The sequence below is a fragment of the Doryrhamphus excisus genome, chromosome 1, assembly GCF_030265055.1.
Source record: "Doryrhamphus excisus isolate RoL2022-K1 chromosome 1, RoL_Dexc_1.0, whole genome shotgun sequence".
Taxonomy (NCBI): domain Eukaryota; kingdom Metazoa; phylum Chordata; class Actinopteri; order Syngnathiformes; family Syngnathidae; genus Doryrhamphus; species Doryrhamphus excisus.
Genome location: NC_080466.1, coordinates 12,236,378 through 12,253,870, shown reverse-complemented (window position 1 = coordinate 12,253,870; position 17,493 = coordinate 12,236,378). Strand labels below are relative to the sequence as shown.

Sequence of the window (17,493 nt, the reverse complement as noted above, 5' to 3'; positions counted from 1 at the left end):
TTAAATCAACTTGATGTTGATTCTAATGAACTTAAGATATTAGGTTTAATGGTGGTGCAAAGCAATTTATGTTTGTGAATTATTTTAAGTTAAATGAACTTGGCTTTTAGTGCATTGTACGTAAAGTACCTTTAAAGTCTTTAATTTGAACTCACTCAAGTTTCATTCATCTCATTACTTACTTATTACAACCGGTTTCCTCTAATCTTTTAAGTAAATTAAACTTATCCAGTTTTACAGTGTACACTAAGGAAGGAGTCCAAGTAAAACAAGAACACAGTAGTGAAAAGGCTACTGGAAAAACAGTAAGACTCTGGAACAAAAAAACAGCTGACAGAAGGTCAGCACGCAGAAAACAGCGAAGCAACAAAAAACACAGAGGCGGAAACCAGCGGGCAGATACTCACAAAAATAGAGATAAAAGCCAGAGAGTAAGGGAACAAAGGGTGCTGCACCTAGCCGAGAGCGGAGGACATGCAACAGGCACACAAGGAACATCAAGGTTGCCAGGGATCTTATATAATCCCATCCCAAACTAATTGGGTTCAGGTGTGCAGGAGGAGACCGCCGAGCGACACAGATCATGACGCAATGTGGCTTTCCGAGCCATTGCTGGCAAGTAAAAAGGGAAGCAGAGCTTGGGGGAGACCTTAACTGGCTTACAGAGATGCCCATATAAGGAATTCAGTTCCTCTGTGACATCACAAAGGGGTTGTTTTACCACGCCCTCAGAAACCTAGCGTTTTGAGCCATCCCAAAATTCTTTCAGGGCTCACTTTCGAATGCACAAACGTCATTATATGAAACTTTGGCATGGTTTAATACCAGAATACAACATTCTAACTACATTTATTGGTCAGAAAAGTAAAAAAATCATACATCATACATCATAGTTCCCTTTAAATCATCGTTTGGAATGCGCCGAATACCAGTTCACTGTACGGTATGCGTGCATCATAAACAGCCGGATACCACATTGGAATCACAGACATAATGACAGTTTATTAATCCTTCTGTTATATTTTCAAACAAATATCATCATTGTAATTAAATAGAAAGAGCAAATAAATGAAGTGACCGGGCAACACCTTTTAGATTTTCACACCTGAAAAAGCTGCTGAAGTATTTTATTGTATTATCAGATAGTTTCATTTTAATGTGTATACCTCTACAGATGTGTCAAATGTTTGCGTTGGTGTGTTTTCAGATGATCCAGACGTTTAAAAGTGAGGCCACACGCGGTGCAGCAGTATGGTCTTTCTCCTGTGTGGGTGCGCTGGTGCACCTTTAATATGTCTGCTCGTGTGAAGCTCTTATGACATGTGGCGCACTGATGGGGTTTCTCCTGGGTGTGGATTCTCTGGTGCAGCTTCAGATTCCAAAGACGGCTGAATTTGTTTCCGCATGTAGTACAGCAGTAAGGCTTGTTGCCGGCCTGGCCACATCTGTGAGTCTTCAGGTCGTAGAATGTGGGGAAGCCTTTGCCGCAACGGCTGCAGACATGAAGCCCCTGCCCTGAGTGGATCTTCTGGTGGACGTTGAGTTGACCGACTTGAGTCGATGTTTGCCCCATGGTTCCCCTGTTTGCTTGCTTTTGCGCCTTCAGAGGGGCAGAGGGAGGAAAGGGCTGGTTACAAATGTGCCCCCTCGCTCCTCTCCCTGCTCTCTGATGCGCATTATCACAAGCGTGGAACGCCTTTGGGTGTCCATACAGATCTCCTCCACCAGCCAAACCTGAGTGAATGTCAACATTTTGGTCCTGGTAGCTCAATCTCTCACTTGAAGCGTGTGCAGAGTGCAAGAGGCTCTGATTCTGAATGTATCCTTCCTCAGTGATCAGCAAACAAGAGAATTGTCTTGAATCAGCATTAGTCCTGAGCCCCATCCCGCCTCTATATATAGCTTCCCCCGTTTGGAACGTTTGCCGCTCAGCCTCCTCTGGTGCGTCAACATCCCCTTCATAGTGACCAGTGTACGAAATGCTTGGTTGTGATGATCCTTGCACTTCCAAGTTGTCGATGTCTATCATGCTCTCGTCTCCATAGCCACTGTTTTTAATGTCGTCCATGACGTACCTGCCCTGGAGAGGCAACTGGCCGCCCGAGTCAACTGTTGGAGACGATTCTAGCCTCTGGTTGAATGCTTCCCAGTTGATGTCAGACTTTCTCTGTAATCTGGAGTGTTTACTTGGACCTGGCAGAGCTGCTGTCTGTGTTTCTGATTAACACAAACAGGAGACAAGAAGCAACATCAATAATTCATTCACTTCCTGTGCCGCTCAAACCTCATTGGGGTCGCAGGGCAATATAAATGAGATCAAAATGAGGTATGCTACGATGAGAGTTTTATGCTGCCGATTACAAGACACTGATGACATGGATTTATGATACATTTATGATACTACCCTAAGCTGCACCCATTGTCTCTCCAGACAAAGGATGCTTGCAATATAAATATTCATTCATTCATTTTCTCCCGCTTATTCTCACAAGGGTTGCTGGAGCCTATCCCAGCTGTCGTCGGGCGAGAGGCGGGGTACACCCTAGACTGTTGGCCAGCCAATCACAGGGCACATATAGACAAACAACCATTCCCACCCACATTCATACCTATGGACAATTTGGAGTCGCCAATTAACCTAGCATGTTTTTGGAATGTGGGAGGAAACCGGAGTACCCGGAGAAAACCCACGCATGCACGGGGAGAACATGCAAACTCCACACAGAGATGACCTAGGGTGGGATTGAACTCGGGTCTTCTCGCTGTGAGGTTTGCGTGCTAGCCACTCGCCCGCCATGCAGCCCTGCTATATAAATATAAATAACATAAATCTAAAAATAGGTATCTTAATAAAACTTGTAATTAGTTATTAAAAAGGGGTTGAGAGTGTGTGATTTTTTTTTCATGTGGCCCAGAAACCAAGAGACCAGAGACCAAGGAACCATAAAATCACCTTAATGTCGACAAAAACATTTGATTTACTTTTACAAGAGAACATACAATATACCTAGTTCCCTGCTGCCTCGCCTTCTGACTGTGTTGTCCAGCCGTTTGACTGATGACCACACCGTGAGCCTCGCAAACTCCCCATCTCAGTCAAGTGTCTGTTCTTCAAATCCCGCATTCAATTAAAGATTCTTAACAAGCTATCCCACAATAACGTTTTTGTGACATGTGTTGGTAGTTAAGTTCCACACGGCATATGATCGATCGGAGCATGCCGGATAAAGATAAAATACTCACCATCCAAATCCTCAGAATCATTTGCTTCGGGTGTGATGCGAAGGCCTTCCTCCTTGAGCAGCCGGTCCAAATTCTGCACATTTGAAGACTGCCGGCAAGAAAAACCAAACCAACTTTGTCATCCGACCATGTTTGTTCAATACACAGAGTCATAGACAGCAAATACCTGTGATGCTTTCATGTCAGTGCTGGCCTCCTCCTCTGAACGACATGTTTGTCTATCAGCTCCCTCTTGGCTTTGCAGAGCTTCTTGCATCCCATACTCTTGCTTAAGATTATGCCCTGCAGGAAAAAAGAGTGAAAATATTTGGGATTTGTGTTGTGCAAAACCCATTTGTACAAACACTTTGGACTATTACTGTAACAGTCTTCTCGCCGGGCCCACTAAACCAGCTGTAAAACAGCTGCAATACAGCCAAAGTGCTGCTGCTCGAGTTCTGGCTAGAACCAGGAAATATGCCAATTTTAGTCCAGTGCTTAAATCACTGCAATGGCTTCCAGTCGGTCGGAGAATGGTCTTTAAAACAGCTTGGATTGTGTGCATGAGTTTTCACGGTGTAGCCCCAAAATACATTTCTGACATCTTCAAGCCATATGAGCCACCACAGGCTCCAAGAAGCTCAGGGAGTGTTCTCCTGAAGGTGCCCAGACTCAGGACTAAACACGATGAGACTGTGTTTCACATTCTTGCTGCCAGAATCTGGAAGTCTTCCAGAAGATGTGCAACTACTCTTAACTTTGGCAACGTTCAAATCCAGGCTCAAATCGCTTCCATTCAACAGTGCATTTGACAACTGAAAGTATTGTATCTGCACATCATGAAATAACTTTATGATGTGACTGTACCCTTCTTTCCTGTAGAGCTTGAATTACCTTGTGTAGAAATGGTCTCAAAAATAAACTTGCCTAAACTAAGCATTAATCAGTAATTAATCAGTGATCACTAATATAATGTAATTAATTGGTACTAGGGCTGCAGCTATATTTTAGCCATCGAGTATTCTACCAAAATCTTTGTCGATTAAGTTAAGTTTATGGCTATATATATATTATATGTCTTGACTGGACATAGTACATAGTGTAAGTTGTGCTTATGTATATATACTATATGTCTTAAATGGACATAGTACATAGTGTAAGTGGTGCTTATGTATATATACTATATGTCTTAAATGGACATAGTACATAGTGTAAGTGGTGCTTCTGTATATATACTATATGTCTTAAATGGACATAATACATAGTGTAAGTGGTGCTTATGTATATATACTATATGTCTTAAATGGACATAGTACATAGTGTAAGTGGTGCTTATGTATATATACTATATGCCTTAAATGGACATAGTACATCGTGTAAGTGGTGCTTATGTACATATATGCTATATGTCTTAAATTGACATAGTACATAGTGTAAGTTGTGCTTATGTATATACACTATATGTCTTAAATGGACATAGTACATAGTGTAAGTGGTGCTTATGTATATATACTATATGTCTTAAATGGACATAGTACATAGTGTAAGTGGTGCTTCTGTATATATACTATATGTCTTAAATGGACATAATACATAGTGTAAGTGGTGCTTATGTATATATACTATATGTCTTAAATGGACATAGTACATAGTGTAAGTGGTGCTTATGTATATATACTATATGCCTTAAATGGACATAGTACATCGTGTAAGTGGTGCTTATGTACATATATGCTATATGTCTTAAATTGACATAGTACATAGTGTAAGTTGTGCTTATGTATATACACTATATGTCTTAAATGGACATAGTACATAGTGTAAATTGTGCTTATTTATATATACTATATGTCTTAAATGGACATAGTACATAGTGTAAGTGGCGCTTATGTTTAGGGCTATATATACTATATGTCTTAAATGGTAAAAGATCATTCATTAGTTGAGTTCAGGCTTAGCAACCATTAAAGATACAACAAACAGACACAACTTTTTTTAAAAAAACATAACCAAAATGAAGGTAAGACAACAAAAACCTAAGCCAATGACACCACTAGTCAATTAGTCAGGCAATAATAAATCAACTAACTAGTTAACTACGTCCATGATCAAATGATCACAATGACGTTCACGGCATGAACGACACAACCAACCAACCCTCGTGAGGATAAGCGGTATAGGAAATGCATGGATGGATGTCTGAAACATTTTAGTCGCAGACTGGAGCTCTGCTTCGTGACCAGGGTAGACTGTGTTTACAAACGTGTTTACTTGGTCCTGGAACGTCACAACTACTTCTTGATACAGAAGCCACTTTTTTAACCAAGGTGACAACTGGAGTTGATGAACAACTCTGCCATGCTGTCATTTCGTTTTCACGTTAGACTGAAGAGACACAAGGCAAGAAGATAAACCGCTTAACATGGGATATCACCTGGCTGGATCATTTCCGGCTTCTCTTCGTTAAGCATCTCCAATCCGCCGTAGTCAGCACATTTCGGGCCCCCATCGCCCAACTGCATCTCTTTGCGTCGGCTCTCCGACCACTTCAGCTTCCTCTTCAAGCGCTCCACCTGCTCCCTGCACCGTGCAACTTCATCCATGAAACTGTCTTCCACAAGCCTGGTGATCTCGTACATGGCAGCTTTGAAGACAGTCTCCATCACACCAGACAGATGCGACTGAAAGGCCACGAGTGGGTCGGCCATGACGGTGGCCGTTACAGTCCTGAAAATAGCTTAACAAGTATTTATCGAGCTAACTTTCAGTTGAATTAAGTCCATGAATTGTCCCATTTGCGGGTGATGGTTTCGTTACAATCGCAATGGAGATATAATGTGGCATCTGATGAATACCCCTGGCACTGACCCTCTATTTTAGTTGGCTAACGTGAGCTTAGCAGAGAGGCTTCCATGACCAAGATTAACTGTAATTTTTTTCTTACGATGCATATGGCATTAATATTCAAAGGTAGGCACGAAAAATAACCGTCAACTACCATGAAAAAGCAATTCTACTTAATTTTGTGCGGCAAGTGAATTTCATCTTGGTTCCGTCAACAATCACCCATCCGCCATTTCGACTACGGCGAGGAATTAGGGACAAAATAAAAAAAACAACCGCCATTAAATTGATATGACAATTAATACTGCAGAAACAATTTAAAAATATAGGTTATTAAATATAGAACTTGTTCTTAATTATGTACAGGCAATCCAATTATTTTGTTCCGTAAATATTCGCCCTGCCGACATTTTGACTACGGCGAGTAATTAGGGTCAAAACTTATCAACTCGACAACAACTATTGTTTGCGTTTATCGTTTTAGACATCTAACTCTATATACACTGAAGCTTTGGTATGCTTAGACACAGAAACCTTGTTCGTAATTAGAATTGGCTATTCTTTTTCTCTTTGTTGAAAGTCCGCGCGTGCGCATTTGTCGTCTGTTACTGACAGAGACGACCGCAGCAGATGTGCGTCACGATGCACGTACACACAAAGCCAGGACGGTTCCAGGAAGCCATGTTGACGGCGGTAGTCACTCCACATTTCGACTAACGTGGAAATACTGGTAAAACGCAGGAACCTTATAACTAACTCGGAGGAAAGACCACCATACTAGGATGTCTGCGGATGCTTTTCAGACACAGTACGCCTCCTTTATGGAGAGTATAGTGAAGAGTACCATCGCGGAAACTACGAAACTTTTCGAAACTATGGTCGACGAATTAAAGTCGGAATTATCCAAGGTCAAGAAGGAGAACGAGGCCCTCAGAACAACATCCAGAGAAAAGGAGAACGCCAAAACCGTGTCGACCACCGAGTCCTGTAAATGGGACGGCCCTGACATGCGTGATTCCGCTGTTCAATGTGGTGAGTTTTGTTTGGGAGTCGTCAGATACTATCGGGGCTCGTTTAATTGTCAAAGTTAGTATTTGTAAAGATACATGTTGCAGTATATATGATTATATTAAGTTCATCTAGTCAAATGGGGGAAAACAAGAAAGGATACACACAAAAATCCCTTGCGTAATGTTACAGCAATGCTAATGTCCACCTCAACATGTTGATACCATCCAACATCAGTCGGCAGAAAACACAAAAGTTGACTATATTAGAAGATAAATGATGGCATTTAACTTCCGGTAGCAAGCTTTGTGTCATCGCACAGGCTGCACCTTTTCCGGTGACACTCGCGGTGCATGACTTGAAGGCAACACAGTCGGTCACAGGAAAACGGTCGGCGACCAGCAGCGTCTGGATCAAAGTCCAGCCTGCCAAGCACGTAACTGATGAACACTTGAAAGGCCGAGCATCCGGGACTGATGACACAAGAAGACGTTTGAGAATAGACAAGAAAGTGGTCTGCTAAGTGGAGCTACAGGGAGACTCCCTTAGAAGATGTATGGGTTGAAATGAGGTGTTAGGTGTCAAATATAACTATATATGTTGCTGTAAGGTATGTGAAAGGTACTGTTAGGATATTTGACAAGATATATGGAATTGTGTGTGTATGTGTGTGTGTGTGTGCGACAGAGAGACAGAGAATGGAAAAAGTATTCATGTGGTCTTAGTTAGACGATGATCCAAGGTGAGTTTGGTATAAGACAAATCATATTCCTAAATAAATTCTGAAATAGATTCCGAAATGAACACCTAAGTCACACTGTACACGGAACCCATGAAGGACATGTATAATTCTGTAATCAAATAAGGAATTACAATAATTAAATGAATAGTAAGTGGGAGAATAGACCACAGGATAACATTGTTTGATCCTTCTCCTGAACCGACATAAGGCTCACTCGGGATATTGACTCTTCCAGCACTAACAATCTTTCCATCTCAATAGTAAGACCACTATGCTGCTTAGTTATTACTGTCACTTTCATAGGAGCAGAAGCTTCATCATGCTCAATGATAACATCTTGAACCTGAACGAAGGTCGTGATCATCGAACGTTTAACCCTTTAGGTGTCAGAGGTTTTTTCAACAAAATATTCAGATTTGCTGCTACTATTTTTAAAGGTTGTGGCTTGAAAATGGTTAGTGATAAAGGCATACTGGAAATGAGAACAAGTATCACTCAAAGTCATATTCTGATATATTTAGGTAGAATATCCATATACGAGATACATATATCCCCATATTTTTTTCCACATTGTGAGTTTAAACAAAAGGTAAAGCCAAATGTGCATGCAAAGTTTTATAAAAATGTAAACAATCTTATGGAACAATAGCCGTACAAACATACACAAATCTTATCTAGCCTATAAGGTCCTTTACAAAATCTAATGTTGAATCTTCCGTGCAATCATGCCGCAGTCACGGTAGTCTCTGTAGCCAGGTTAGCGCCGTTAGCGCTTCCATCTCACGTTCCCATGATGACTGACGGTAAACATGGTTGATACCGTCTTTATAAAGAAACCTTTATACTGTCTTTTTGCTATTGAAACCCACAACGCAGCCTCTCCTCCTTCCTATCTCTGCGGGGATCTACGATCGCTAGCCGTAGCGAAGAGACGCTCAACGCTAATAGCTGATCCAGAGTGTCAACAATGGAGGAAACGGCAAACTACAAACGTAACAACATGAACATCCATAGCTGCACACTTGCTTAAGAGGCCGCTATGGCACAAGAACAATAAGGAAGTAATAAGTAAAGCACTATTAAAGACTAAAAACACAGCAGAACATACGGAGCTGCCTTAACTAGCTTGCACTTGGGTGGCGCCATCTTGGCGGAGGCATCAAATCCAGTCTATATCCATATGAACATATGCTTGTTTTTCATTTGGTGCTTACTAGAAAAATTTATATTCTATAAAATGTGGATAGCCATCTCCTGGTGAAAAGTAGTAACTACATGAGCCATCATATTTGTCTTTGTGGAGTGTTAAATTCAACAACGTTGCTTGACACAATTCTGCGACTATGGCGCTTCAAAGGTTGATACCAAACGTGTGTCCAGTATGGGTGGGTGTTTCTCCTTCCTCAGGACATTTTCACTTCCCTGGTGATGGCTTTTCTTTTACGTTAAAGTTTTTAATTCACCATGGAGCCTTGGTAAGCACAAAATGAATGGAGCACCACCTGTATTATGTTGCTGTCTGTGAAAAGTGATTTATGTCATTGTTGAACTTAAATTGGAAACAACCTGCAAAAAGAGGTATTTTAGCTGCAAATGTGTGCATTGATTCCGGGATTTATTTTGCTCTCCCAAGTTGGCTTCATCACGTTCAACTTGAACTGAACCCACTGCTTTTGAAGCCGGTCTGACTGCTTCTGTTCACTCTTCCGTTTGGCTGGTGTGTTTCGCTTTCTTTCGAGTCCTGGATGAGTCAACTTTGTCAGCTTGCTTGTTTGTGGAAGTCAGACAGAAAGGTATTTAACTAGACGCTTTAAGGGAACAAAATCTGTGATACATTTGTGACTGGGACCGGAGAAACTGCTACACTGCTCACCTCTTATTTCGAATACAACATGAGGAACCTCACTGAAAAGTGAAACGTGTCATCCTGTTTGCTGCTCTGTCTGCTGTGGGGGTGCTGTGTGAGTTTGCGTATGGACCAAAATGACTGTCATTCTTTAATTTTTAAATGTTTTCCTCAGATCCTAAACAGATAAATACCGGCGAGTCCTGAACATATGGAGCTTTGTTTATGGGTTCTGCTTGGTGTGGCAAAGGCATGGTACCATTAATTTTTGGTTTGACTTTTATTCATGTCTGCAGACCTTCTTCCCGGCCACCCTTTGCTCGGTGTGCAGTGTCAACCAATGGGACAAAACACTGATCATCAAAACCATCGGTTTGATCAAGAGGAGCTGGTATACAACCTACTGAAGGACCATGACTATGATGCTGCAAAAGGAGGACATTATCAGCTGGCAAAACCTGAGGTGTGTGTGTAGAATTTGCTTGCAAAACGTTAGACAAAACACAACCTGTCTGAGATTTAACATGTTGACCATTGTCACACACTTGGGAGTTTGTACAGGCGATATCTGGTGGTGTGGAAGTGGTAAGTTGTTAAAAGGAATGCGTTTGGTTCGCTGGCTATCTTGCCAGATAGAAGATGAGTCAGCAGCCTTGAAATATGGCGTGAAATATACTATATCATTCTCAAAACCGTAGAATACATCTAGGAGAAAAAATGTGGATCTGTTCACTGCCACTTTGGCACACTTGTGGGTTTTTGACTTTCTTCTACCTGCATCTGCATCAGTGCTTGTGTTTTCCCCGGCCCGTTTGAACAAAGATATTCGGGAGTGCTGACCCTCTGGTAATACACATTCAGTCTCAAACTTGACTTTGTCTGATGACCAGTATCAGAAAATGGTCCTGGAGACATGCCGAAAAACTTACTCTGGTTCCCCCAGTATTTCAGCAAAGGCTTTGCACACAACGAACATGATATCAAAAAAGACTATCGAGCAACAGACATTCAACCAAAACCACACCACAACAATTTGGAAGGTAATAGTCCATGGGCAGTTCTGTGTGGGAGGGTCCTGGACGAAGCGTCCTTTTTTCCCTTGCTGGTGTCAGTGATGAAAGGTCCAAGAACCAGTACGTATTTCAACATTTGAGCACGAATCTAACTCATTCTTCACGGCGAAAGTAGCAAGATTAACATATCTTGGTGACACCAGCATGATTCCACTAGTCGTATCCCATCCTTCCATTCACAAGAGGTCATGTGCATGCATGTTGTGGTTGAAGTTGGTTGCTGTGAAATTTCACCATTTTTTTTTCTCCACTGGGTATTTTGAAGGTCTCTGAAGCCACTGTCTACAGCAAGGAAGTCTGTACTGTTCCAGGTAAGTCATTCTTGCCATTCTGTGGAACTGATTCTGCAGTCAAGCCATTTATTTGACAATTATTTCTTGCTTTACACCCACAGATTCAGCACCAAGCTCTCCCGGTGGAAGTGAAACAGAAGGCCCCCGGATTGACCAGCAATGTTTGAACGGACGTGACAAGGGTCTAGTTCAAGCCAGTCTGGAACGGGATTGCAATTTACTTGAGTCACAGAATCAGTCAATGAACTCACATTCTACAATAAGTCATAACATGGAAGTGGCATCCAGTGCTGACCAAATGTTATCAGAATTCAGGATGAAAGGCTGCACCGGTTCTACAACCTTCAAAGAACTGCCAGCAGCATCACAGGTAAAAATTCAACAACGATCATTAAGTGAAACCCCTGGAAAGGAGCATGCCCATGTCGCTGTGGTGCAGCACAGTGGTGTTCCCCTTGCAGAAGAACAGCAAGTGGAGCAAACGCTGCTGAAGGAACAACCAGAGTGGGTACAAATTATATGTGGCTCGACTAAAGATAAGACCAACATTGAAATTGATGTGGCAGTAAAGACAAACAGAAGAGAAAGGAAACAGCCCTCAAATAAAGTGAAACACCTGCAAAAGACTCAATCAAATGGCCATGCAGGACATGATGAAAACAAGAGTTGTCCTTCATCGTCGTGTAGGCTTCCAGAAGTCTCTCCGAGTCAGTCAGAAGTTAACATTGTTACAACATCAGCGCAAAACAGAGACGTATTGGAAGACGTGGAAAACCCTAACGCTGCGCCTCTGTCAGAAACAGGTGTATCCTCTCAATCCCCACACCCCTGCACGGACAAAGTGTCCAGTCGAGCGACAAGCGGTGGGCTCCCATTACACAGACTGACTGCAGCATCACTGCCAGAAGCATCGTGTAAGCTCAGGGAACGCAGCACATCCGTAACGCTTCAGGATGCCATGCTGCTGGTTGAAGCGATGGATCAGTCAACGAAGAGTCGTGCCTCCGCACAAGAAGAGACAACCCAATCCATATGTAGATTACCATCTGAGGTCCACTCTCCATCACCTACTCAAGCGCTATCATCACAGCCACAACCAACGCCACAACCTGAAGAAGAGATACCAACAGCAGAGCAGTCGACAGACACATTCAGTGATTCCCAGTCTCGCACTGGAGTAGTGCAACAACAGCATCGCCTGTCAAACATGATTACATCTGTATCATCTACAGAAGCAGAGTCATTGGAGCAGCGCTCACCTTCTCCGGTTATATGGCCAGCAACTTCACAAACACCGGGAGACCAAGTCCAGAATAAAATCATTGTTAACCCTAAATCATCATCCTCCAGTCATCCACCACGTACCATCGCCCCGTTGTCCGCAACTCAGATTTCAGCTGTGGTGTCAACTGTTGCTGCTGCACAGAATAAATATTCCTCATTTTTGGGACTCTCTGAGAGGAAGAACGCCACCTACACAACGGCTATTGAGACGACCATCAGCTCAATAGAGCAGAAGTCACACACTCACACACAAATAAAAATAATCATTCCTAGACCTACATCAGCTGTTATGGCAAGTCCGACACAACCGTTGGAGGCAGCAATCCTAATTGCCCAGCAGAATTCTGTCGAAATGTCAAAATCGCAGTCGAGTCCTCAAATTACTTCAGACGGAAAGGAAAACTCATCACCGACTGTGCAAATACCATGTATTTTATCACCGGATTATGGTGGTCTAGGAATGACTGAAGAAGCAGAGGCATCTTTGACCGAGAGTGTACCAATGGACTCTTTTCCAGTGGCCCCAGCGATGGCCAGATCACAAACACCGCCATTGGCCACCATGCTGGCTGTTGTTCCAGAACTGCAGTCTCATGAAAGGGAGGTGTCGGAAGTCGCCAAACCGGACAGCACACCCCCTGCTGTACACGTCCAGGCACCAGCCCCAGCCCCAGAAGTTTCTGGGTTATCAACCAGCCTTTCTCCCACTTCAAAAGAAACCTCTGCTGATGGAGCTCTCAGTGACTCTTCAGTGTCAGAGAATATATCGTCAGCCGCCATTTTGGAAGAGGAACCAGCCGCTTGTGTGCCACCTTGTTCACGTTCCGGTGTGCACAAACGTGTCTCGGTGAAATCAACAATAGATATCGACAAGGCTGAGTTATCGACTCTACCCCATCAACCGACTGAGCCTTCTTCCACCACGAATGAAGCCATCATAAGCAAAGTGATACAGTTAACCCCCATCATACCCAAGGACCTATCTGACCCCCGTTCACAGTGGACTAAAACACAGTTCCTTGCACAGTTGGCAGTGATACCTATAAGCCAGGATCCCCAAAAGGTAATGTGAATGTAGTGTGTTTGCTACCGTGATGGTACAGTAACTATGACTTTCTTTGTTTATGAGTAGGGCTAGGAATTGTTGAATATAAATGTCACTATGTTTCTTTTGACAGGAGGGCACTTTCACAATGTTGGTGGAAGCTATTTTTTAATGACACTCTTATTTTGATAACACAAACAGGATATAACCCTCTTATTTTAAGTGCTGTGCCAGTTTAGAAAATCCCTTGTCAGTTGGGAAGAGAGACATACCGTGCAGGTTAAATAACTTGCCTAGCTTTAGCCCCCTTCCTGGGTCTTCCTCGAGGCCTTCTACCGGTCGGACGCGCCCTGAACACCTCCCCAGGGAGGCGTCTGGGGGGGCATTCTGGCTCCTCTCAATGCAGAGGAGCAGCGGTTCTACTCCGAGCTTCTCTGGGATGACGGTGCTTGTCACCGTCTCTCTAAGGCAGAGCCCAGCCTCCCTACAGAGAAAACTCATTTCATCCGCTAGTAGCAGCGATCTTGTCCTTTCGCTGACTACCCAAAGCTCATGACCATAAGTGAGGGTAGGAACCTGGATCCACTGGTATAAAGTCATTGAGAGCTTTGCCTTTCGGCTCAGGTCTCTTCACCACAACAGACCAATGCGGAGTTCGCATCACTGCAAACTGCACCAGTTTGGTGCGGTTTCTCGCTTTTCGGTCGGCAAAGTGAGCATCACATAGGAATTGAAATAAGTGGAATGTTAGTCCCGGTACCCAGTGATGCTGGAGACTCCATGCCTAACCCTAGCTAACCCAATGCGAAATACTACATGTGCTGCAAAACCAGTAAATGCATGTATTCATATGTTCTAGGTATCAACAAATGGGTTTGCAGAAGGCCGCGCTACTGAAGACGGGACAAAAGCAGATCACAGCAGAAAGCTGCCGAAAAAGTCAATTGTCGCCCGTCTTCGATCGCACCTCAAAATGCACTCCCTAGCTAAAAGAAGAGACACACACCCTGAGCCACTTGAAGGAAAACAGCATCGCCTCGTGAGCGCCAAGAAACCTTCATTGGAGAACGTCGGCACTACTGACCAAGCATCCGCCGAGTCCATTCCTGTCAGCACAAAAGCTCCCCCAGAGCTACAAACCGAAACCAGCTTTTGCCAAACAACGCTCAAGACACAAATGACTACAGATATCAGTCTACCTGAAAGAACTACTTTACCGACTGTTCTTGTTTGCCCCAAAGACCCAGTTGTCAGCAAAGACGCACCGTCTCTTCAAAGCAGGACAAACAGCACTTTCATTATTTCCTCACTGCCAGACACTGGGGAAAGCATCACCCAGGGAAACACAACACAGCGTACATTAGATGACGACAGTTTCAAAACAGTAGCACAGACAGAACCCTTGCCAAGAAACCCAAAAGAACCAATTATTGCTCAAGAATGTGAAAGCAAAAAGCTAGAATGCTCTGTCTACCTCAGTTCATTTCTAGATAGCAATGACAGGATCAGGACGAGCGAAGATGAGGTTAGCTCAAACAAGTCAAAAGCTACTACTGTGTGTCTAAGGTCAAGTACGACTAAAGACACCGCCAGTCCTCAAAATATTACGTTCCCATCTGGGTATCGTAAAAGGTGTATCACCGCTCAGGAAAATGCTGTTCCCAAAAAGACCCAAACAAATTACCCACACCAGGACAGGTCGGCCCTTAAAAAGACTGAGACTTTAAGGCCAAGGTCAAGCAGGGATGATGCTGCTTCAAGCAAACCCCATTTTCCTGCTGCCACTCCAAAGGAGTCCAATTTAATGAAAAGTTGTTCTAGGTCTAAAAAGTCCTGCAGTGAATCACTCGATAGTCCTAATTTAGCCGAAGAAGAGCACACAGCGAAACAGTTAAAGATGTTGGGGAATACTCCACCCACAACAGACGGTACCAGTCCAAGTGAAGCTATTGCCAAGAAGCCCAGATTCAGTCAAAATTGTAGTATTTCAGAAAATGTCAAATTACGTAATGCCCAGAAATTGGCTACAGCGGCAAAAGCAAAGTCTGAAAACATCAAATTACGTAATGCCCAGAAATTGGCAAAAGCAGCAAAAGCTACAACTATAGCAAAAATGAACAAATCAAAACAACCCAAATTAACCAAAACAAACCAAGTGGCCCACAGTTGTACCGGCGAGGAGACTGGGAGCAGGGAAGGAAGCATGGAAACTACCTCCTTTAGGGGAAAAGCCTCTTCAATGTCACCCATCCAGAAAGAGGCACGGCCCCCAAGAGCTCAGACTCACACTGTCGTTTCTCACCTGAGTCTTTCACCCCAGCCGCTACCTGTCAAAGCGGCGCCTGTTGCATCACCACTGCAGCCCTTAAACCTCGCCGGTTCTCGACTGCTCAAGAACCAGTGTGGCGAATGCGGTCGTGTTCTCAGCAGCGGGGCTGCCCTCGAGAGCCACATCAGTCTCCACACAGGCCACAGACCGTTCTGCTGTGCCCTGTGCGGGAAGAGCTTTCCTGACGCCAAGGGTCTGAGACGGCACGGCAGAGTGCACCGCAACGGTAGGATCCATATCTGCCAGCAGTGCGGGAAGGGTTTCGTCTACGGATTTGGACTCGCCAAACACATCCAGATGGTGCATGGGAAAATTAAACCATTTGTCTGCCAGATCTGCAACAAGGCCTTCTTCACAAAGCGAGACGTGGAGGACCACATACGGATCCACACGGGGGAGAAACCATTCCACTGCCACTTGTGTGAAAAAAAGTTTGTAAGGAAAGTGGAATTAAAGGTGCATCTGAGGTGGCATAACGGAGAGAAAAGACACTGGTGCCCGTACTGTGGGAAAGGATTTTTAGACTACAATAACTTGAAAAGACACAAGTTAATCCACACGGGGGAGAAACCGCATTCTTGTCCTCACTGCCCGAAACACTTTACACAGTCAGGCCACTTGAAGAAGCATGTTAGAAATGTACATAAAATCCAATGAGAAGAGTTAGTTGTTTTCTTTACAAATGTGTCATGTGACACGTTTATGTTGTCACAATTGATAGAGGAGGTGAATTCAATAAAAAAGAAGAAAAGCCATCACATGGACTTGTGTTGAATTATTTTCATTGCAATGTAATGAAAAACAAATTGTATTACGACTGTTGCATGTTGCAGTTTTATTAGTCAGATATAAGTATGCTTTACAGGTCTACCTTCTAAATCAGCCAACCCTTTAGTCGTGAAAAACATTACAAAACTCATTGTACTCTGGGTAACTTTAGTCCAACTATTATGACAAGCTCAGAGAAACCAGGTTTATGCTCCTTGTGTTTTTTTTGCAAAGAAAGCAGCCACTTAAAATGACAAAAAGCAGCAAGGCCAGCAGATCTTACGCTGCAGTGATAAATACTTCCCCACATTGCCAACGTAAATCAACACTATTGCTGTAAACGCAACAGTTTGAGACCAGCAGGAGGCGCTCTAGCACTCCTGTCAGCCCATAGGTAAAGTAGTGTGAATGCTCCCACCCATCTTTTTTTTTCATTTCGATTTAAATGTTGGAATTTTCATCTATCATTCATCTATGCCACTGATGGATCCGGCTGTTGCCGTTCATGCAAAAGAATATAAATCATAGAATAAATATCCTTGCTGGTGTGTCGTGTTGGAATTTTACTAAAATTACAGCTTTTACCAAAATTGTGGGAAATGTGGCGTCTGGGGGAAATTTCATCATGCATATTTCCATATGGCCTTCTAAATTGGATTTTTTGTAAATTAGAGCACTCAAGGTGTGAACTAACACCCCTATAGTCACCTTTACACTCCGATTACCCAAAATAGAAGACATAAAGTAGTAACATGTGGAATACTACTCACCACGACACCTTTGAATGCGTTATAATCCTGTGTTATAAAACTGGCCCCTTCCTGGCCCTTCCTAGGTGAGAAGTCAGCAGGACCATGTTAACCTGGGTCAACCCTTGTGTTCTGAGGAGTTGTGCTGCTAAGCTGAGAGGAATCCTGCATTTCATTTTCAACCTGGTAATGGTTTCATTATATTTTCAACATGCATACAGAGTTCTCTTTAGGAAATAACAGCCCTGTCTTCTTCACCGACTCAAGTGTGTGAGTAAATTAGCTAAAAT

General features: G+C 43.3%; 2 protein-coding genes across 2 annotated transcripts; one reads left to right on the top strand and one right to left on the bottom strand.

Annotated features, from left to right (window-relative positions):
• Positions 1-32: 32 nt before the first annotated feature.
• Positions 33-7,306, bottom strand: si:ch73-109d9.2 (uncharacterized protein LOC565042 homolog). The gene is made up of 4 exons (XM_058082183.1): positions 5,657-7,306; positions 3,410-3,525; positions 3,244-3,331; positions 33-2,217 (listed from the first exon to the last, which is right to left on the bottom strand). The coding sequence occupies exons 1-4, from the start codon at positions 5,928-5,930 to the stop codon at positions 1,169-1,171; spliced, it is 1,527 nt and encodes a 508-aa protein (XP_057938166.1). The 5' UTR covers positions 5,931-7,306; the 3' UTR covers positions 33-1,168.
• On the top strand, positions 5,410-16,464 carry LOC131135832 (mucin-17-like). The gene is made up of 5 exons (XM_058082168.1): positions 5,410-7,098; positions 9,959-10,125; positions 11,001-11,046; positions 11,130-13,375; positions 14,217-16,464. Exons 1-5 carry the CDS (start codon positions 6,849-6,851, stop codon positions 16,341-16,343), a joined length of 4,836 nt encoding a protein of 1,611 aa, XP_057938151.1. The 5' UTR covers positions 5,410-6,848; the 3' UTR covers positions 16,344-16,464.
• The last annotated feature ends 1,029 nt before the right edge of the window (positions 16,465-17,493 follow it).

Bases quoted from the DNA above. Each gene is read 5' to 3' on its own strand.
- si:ch73-109d9.2 (XM_058082183.1), bottom strand. From the start codon at position 5,930: ATGGCCGACCCACTCGTGGCCTTTCAGTCGCATCTGTCTGGTGTGATG. The intron at 3,526-5,656 runs GTGATATCCCAT...TTTTTCCTGCAG, and splicing joins GCCGGAAATGATCCAGCCAG to GGCATAATCTTAAGCAAGAG. The intron at 2,218-3,243 runs GTGAGTATTTTA...TGTGTTAATCAG, and splicing joins TGATTCTGAGGATTTGGATG to AAACACAGACAGCAGCTCTG.
- LOC131135832 (XM_058082168.1), top strand. From the start codon at position 6,849: ATGTCTGCGGATGCTTTTCAGACACAGTACGCCTCCTTTATGGAGAGT. The intron at 10,126-11,000 runs GTGTGTGTGTAG...GGTATTTTGAAG, and splicing joins ATCAGCTGGCAAAACCTGAG to GTCTCTGAAGCCACTGTCTA. The intron at 11,047-11,129 runs GTAAGTCATTCT...TTACACCCACAG, and splicing joins GGAAGTCTGTACTGTTCCAG to ATTCAGCACCAAGCTCTCCC.